At 42.8% G+C, this 5,000-nt stretch overlaps 1 protein-coding gene across 1 annotated transcript in view; it reads left to right on the plus strand.

Annotated features, from left to right (window-relative positions):
* The first annotated feature begins 4,530 nt into the window (after positions 1 to 4,530).
* The window catches only part of LOC138862515 (anti-sigma-I factor RsgI2-like), a 561-nt gene continuing 91 nt past the window's right edge, over positions 4,531 to 5,000 (plus strand). The window contains exons 1-2 of the mRNA XM_070124913.1: positions 4,531 to 4,551; positions 4,765 to 5,000. The exon at positions 4,765 to 5,000 is cut by the window's right edge and continues 91 nt beyond it. Coding sequence (XP_069981014.1) covers positions 4,531 to 4,551; positions 4,765 to 5,000 — 257 coding nt within the window. The remainder of the gene's footprint in view (positions 4,552 to 4,764) is intronic.

The raw sequence follows: 5,000 nt of genomic DNA on the forward strand, positions 1-5,000 counted from the left end.
ACTAGCTTCGTCATTTTGTCTCTCTTGAATCCTTGCAATAATCATTCAGCATTTTTCCTATGATATGTTTTAATATAAAAGAAATATTTCTTGCAGCATTTATATATGTTTCTATTAATCGTCATTATCATTACTATTAATATCATCATTCTCATTATTATTGATAGCATAATTTTCATCATTATTATCCTTTCTATTATTCTCATTATTGTTATTATTTGTAGTATCATTACTGTCATCATAATGATTATCATCATATCATTATTAGCAATATCATGATCACTATTATTGTTGTTATTATTGTTATTATTAACATCAATAGCACCACCATCACCATAACTATTATTTTTATCATTATCGTTATCATAATTATAATAATAATAATTATTATTATTATTTTTTTTATTATTATTATTGTTGTCGTTGTTGTTCTTGTTATTATTATTATTATTGCTATTATTTTTTTATTATTATTATTATCGTTATTATTATTATCATTATTATTATTATTGTTACCGTCATCATTAGCATTAGTACTATTATCATTATCTCTACCATCATTATTGATTAATATCATTATCATTATAATCATTATCATTATCAGTACTATTATCTATCAGTGTTTTTTTATTATCATTGTTATTATCAACATTATCATCATCATTATTAATGTTGTCAATGATATTGATATTGCTATTATAACCATCATCATTAATGTCATCATTATCTTATATTACAGTTATTATTACTATTCATTAGCAACATCATAAACGTCATTATTATTACCTGTCTTCCTTCCTCTTATTGCCTCTCTCTTCCTTTCTTCCTATTCCCTCTCTTCAGTTTATCCTCTTCACGCTCCCTCTCCTGTTTCCCTTCCTTCTTTCTCTCTCTCTTTCTAACCCTTCAATCCTCTATCGGTCCTTTTCCTTCCCATCTTTTTCCCTTTACCTTTCTCCTTTTCTGTTTCCTCGTCTTCCCTCCACCCTTTCCTTCGTTTCACTTACACTCATCTGCCTTCCTCTCTCTCTTTCTAATTCTCCCGTTCTCTCTCCCTCTATTTATCCCACTATCCTTTCGTTCCTTCTCTCTTTCCCTCTCTTATTTACTCTCTTCTCCCTCCCCAACCACCTCCTTTTTTCAACTCCCTCTCCTTGATCTTTATCTTTCCCTACCTTCCCCTTTCCTTCTTCCTCTCTCTCCCTCATTTTCTTCCCTTCCTCCGCCTTCTCCCCCTCCCACCCCATCCCCCAACCTCCTAACCACCCCTTCTTTCCACCTTAACCTTCTTAATCATCATCTCTTCCTACTTTCCTTTCTTTCCTTCCTCTCTCGCTCTCCCTCCTATTCTTCCTTCCTTCCCCCTTCTCCCCTTCTCCCTCCCCCCTCCCCCCACCCCCTCCCGATCGTTAGAGCCACGCACCCGCTTCGTGTCGGTTCACAAAGGACTTCTGATTGGTGCAAGATTGTGGTTTCGCGTGTGCAACAGAGACCACAGGCGGGTGGGGTTGCAAGCGAGTGGGTGAGGAGGAGGAGGAGGAGGAGAGGAGGAAGGGAGAGGGAAAGAATGAGGGAGAGGGAGGGAGATGGAGAGGTAGGGAGAGGGAGAAGGAGGTGGAGAGAGAAGGAAGGAGGGAGAGGGAGAGGGAAGTGGAGGGAGAGGGAGGAGAGATGGAGAGGCAGGGAGAGGGAGGAAGGAGGTGGAGAGAGAAGGAAGGAGGAGAGGAGGAGGAAGGGAGTGAGAGAGATTGAAGGAGGAGAGGAGGAGGAAGGGAGAGGGAGAAGAATGGAGAGAGAGGGAGGAGAGATGGAGAGGCAGTGGAGAGGGAGAGATGGAGGTGGAGAGAGAGGAGGAGGAAGGGAGAGGGAAAGAATGAGAGAGGGAGATGGAGAGGTAGGGAGAGGGAGAAGGAGGCGGAGAGAGAAGGAAGGATGGAGAGGGAGAGGGAAGTGGAGAGAGAAGGAAGGAGGGAAAGCGAGAGGGAAGTGGAGGGAGAAGCAGGGAGAGGGAAAGAAGGAGGGAGAGAGAGGGGGAAGTAGATAGAGAAGGGAGGGGGAGAGGGAGAGGGCAGTGGAGGTAGAAGGAAGGAGGAGAGGGAGGGGAAGGGAGATGGGGTGAAGGGGAGAGGGAGGGTGGGAGAGAGGAAGGAATAAGGGAGGGAGGAGGGAGAAAGAAGGAACGAGGGAAAGGGAGAAGAAAGGAGGGGGAGAGGGGGGAGGGAAGGATGGAGGTAAGGAGATTTAGGAGGGAGAAGGAGTGAGAGGGAGGGAAGGAGGTTGGGTGGGATAGAGGGAGGTGAAATTGGAAGGAAAAGGAGGGAGAGAGAGGAAGGAAAAGAGGGAGAAGGAAAAAGAAAACTGTGGTGGTCTTTGTAGGGTGAAGAGGAGGGGGACGGGAAGGAAAGAGAAGGAAAGGCATGTAGGAAAAAGGAGGGACTGTAAACGAAGAAGGAGGGACTGTAAACGAATAAGGAGGGATTGGAAAGGAAGAAGGAATGAGGAAGGGAAGGAATATCGAGAAGGGAAGAGGAAATGGGAGATCTTAAGTACAGGAGAGGATATGCGAGAGAGAAGGACGGAAAAGGGAGGAAGGGAGGGAGGGAGAGGTGGAGGGATAGAGAGAGAAGGAGAAGGAATGAGGGGGAGAAGGAAGGGAGGGGGGAAGGAAGGGGGGAACAGAGAAGGAGAAGGAGAAAGTCAAAATGAGGGAGGAAGCGAGGAAAGAATGAGGAAGGAGGTGGAAGGAGGGAGGGAGGGAGGAAAGAATGAGGAAGGAGGTGGAAGAGAGGAAGAAGGAGGGAGTGAGGGGAGGAAAAGAAGGAGGAAAGGAGGTGGAAGAGAGGGAGGGAGGGAGGAAAAGAAGGAGGAAGGAGGGTGGAAGAGAGGGAGGGAGGGAGGAAAGAAGGAGGAAGGAGGTGGAAGAGAGGAAGAGAGGGAGGGAGGGAGGAAAAGAAGGAGAAAGGAAGTGGAAGAGAGGAAGAGAGGGAATGAGGGAGGAAAAGAAGGAGGAAGGAGGTGGAAGAGAGGGAGGAAGGGAGGAAAAGAAGGAGGGAGGAGGTGGAAGAGAGGGAGGGAGGGAGGAAAAGAAGGAGGAAGGAGGTGGAAGAGAGGGAGGGAGAGAGGAAAAGAAGGAGGAAGGAGGTGGAAGAGAGGGAGGGAGGGAGGAAAAGAAGGAGGAAGGAGGTGGAAGAGAGGGAGGGAGGGAGGAAAAGAAGGAGGAATGAGGTGGAGGGCTGGAAGGGAGGAAGGGAGCCTGAGCGATGAAATCATCTACATTATTTCCTTATCTCTCTTATCCTTTCGTTCTTGTTTATCAGTTTATCATTTTCCTGCTTATTCATTATTTCGTTTATTATATTCGCTTCTTTATCCACTCAGCATTTAATTTAGCTTTCCTTGGGGCCATTGGCTCGTTGCGAGTCCTAAATCAGAGACCAATTAGAAGCAGTTTAAGCAAGGAAGACTAATAAGGTTGATAAAGATAGTAATAAGACGTCTTTGATAAACAATGATGACAACGCAAACTTGAAATGATAATATTGCTGTGAAATTTACTGGACATAAAATTCAGTCCCACTCACGGTAGGATTAGATACATACACGCTTACACAAACACACACACACACAAATATATATATATATATATATATATATATATATATATATATATATATATATATATATATATATATATATATAGATAGATAGATAGATAGATAGATAGATAGATAGATAGATAGATATATATATATCAGATAGATAGATAGATAGATAGATAGATAGATAGATAGATAGATAGATAGATAGATAGATAGACAGACAGATAGATATATAGATAGATAGATACTTATATCTATCTATATATATATATGTGTGTGCGCGCGCGCGTGTGTGTGTGTGTGTGTGTGTGTGTGTGTATGCATGTATGTATGTATGCATATATGTATGCATGTATGTACGTATGCATAGTATGTATATGTATATATGTAAATATAAATATATATATATATATATATATATATATATATATATATATATATATATTTATTTACTTGTATATATAAATATATATATATATATATATATATATATATATATATATATATATATATATATATATATATATTTATCTATTTATTTATTTATTTACTTATGTACATATGTGTATAAAAACATGTATCTCTATAAAGAGAAGTCCATAAGCATCTAATTGTCATCCGGCAATTACGGTCGCCGTCAATACCGTAATCCCATTAGCGGACGCGCCGGCGATCGCCCTCCTGCGGCCGCTCGTTAAAGCAAGGCCTGTCGTTATAATTACGCTCAATACCAACGGCACGCCCGCCCGCCCACCCACGGACGTCGGGCGCTCTCTTACGAACGCGCACATGCTCACGCCCGCGCCCACGCCACGCCCACGACAGATGATGGCCATTATTTTACTCATCGACGCATGAGCTGACTCTTTTTTTTCTTGCGTCCCGCCCACGCCGACGCTCACGTCTGCCACCCATTCCTGGCCCGACGCCCATGGCCACTCTCACGCCTTCGGTTGCTTTTCTTCTTCTTCTTCTTCGTCTTTCTTTCTTTTTCTTCTTTTTTCTTATTTTAGTTTTCTTTTTTTTTTGTTACTTTTCTCTCTCTTTTTTTCCTCTTCTTCTTCTTCTTCTTTTCTTTTTTTTCGTTTCTTTTTATTCTTTCTTTATTTTTTTATTGTTATTGTTTTTTTTCAAACTGTCTTAAGCACCTGGTCGCTCATTAAAGAAATGTCTTTTATTTTGGTTCACGCCCACTCGCTCGCCTCCGCTCGTACCCACACATAGGCCTACTTTCGCGCCCACACCTGAATCATCAGTGTCCACGCCCATACACAGACCCTCTCCCACACTCGTACCCACGCCCATACTCAGACCCGCTCACACGCCCACACTTGTACCCACGCCCATACCCTTACCCGCTCACACGCCTACGCCTGCGCCCATACCCAGACCCACGCCCAC

Source organism: Penaeus vannamei, chromosome 9 (assembly GCF_042767895.1).
Source record: "Penaeus vannamei isolate JL-2024 chromosome 9, ASM4276789v1, whole genome shotgun sequence".
In the NCBI taxonomy this organism is placed as follows: Eukaryota; Metazoa; Arthropoda; class Malacostraca; order Decapoda; family Penaeidae; genus Penaeus; species Penaeus vannamei.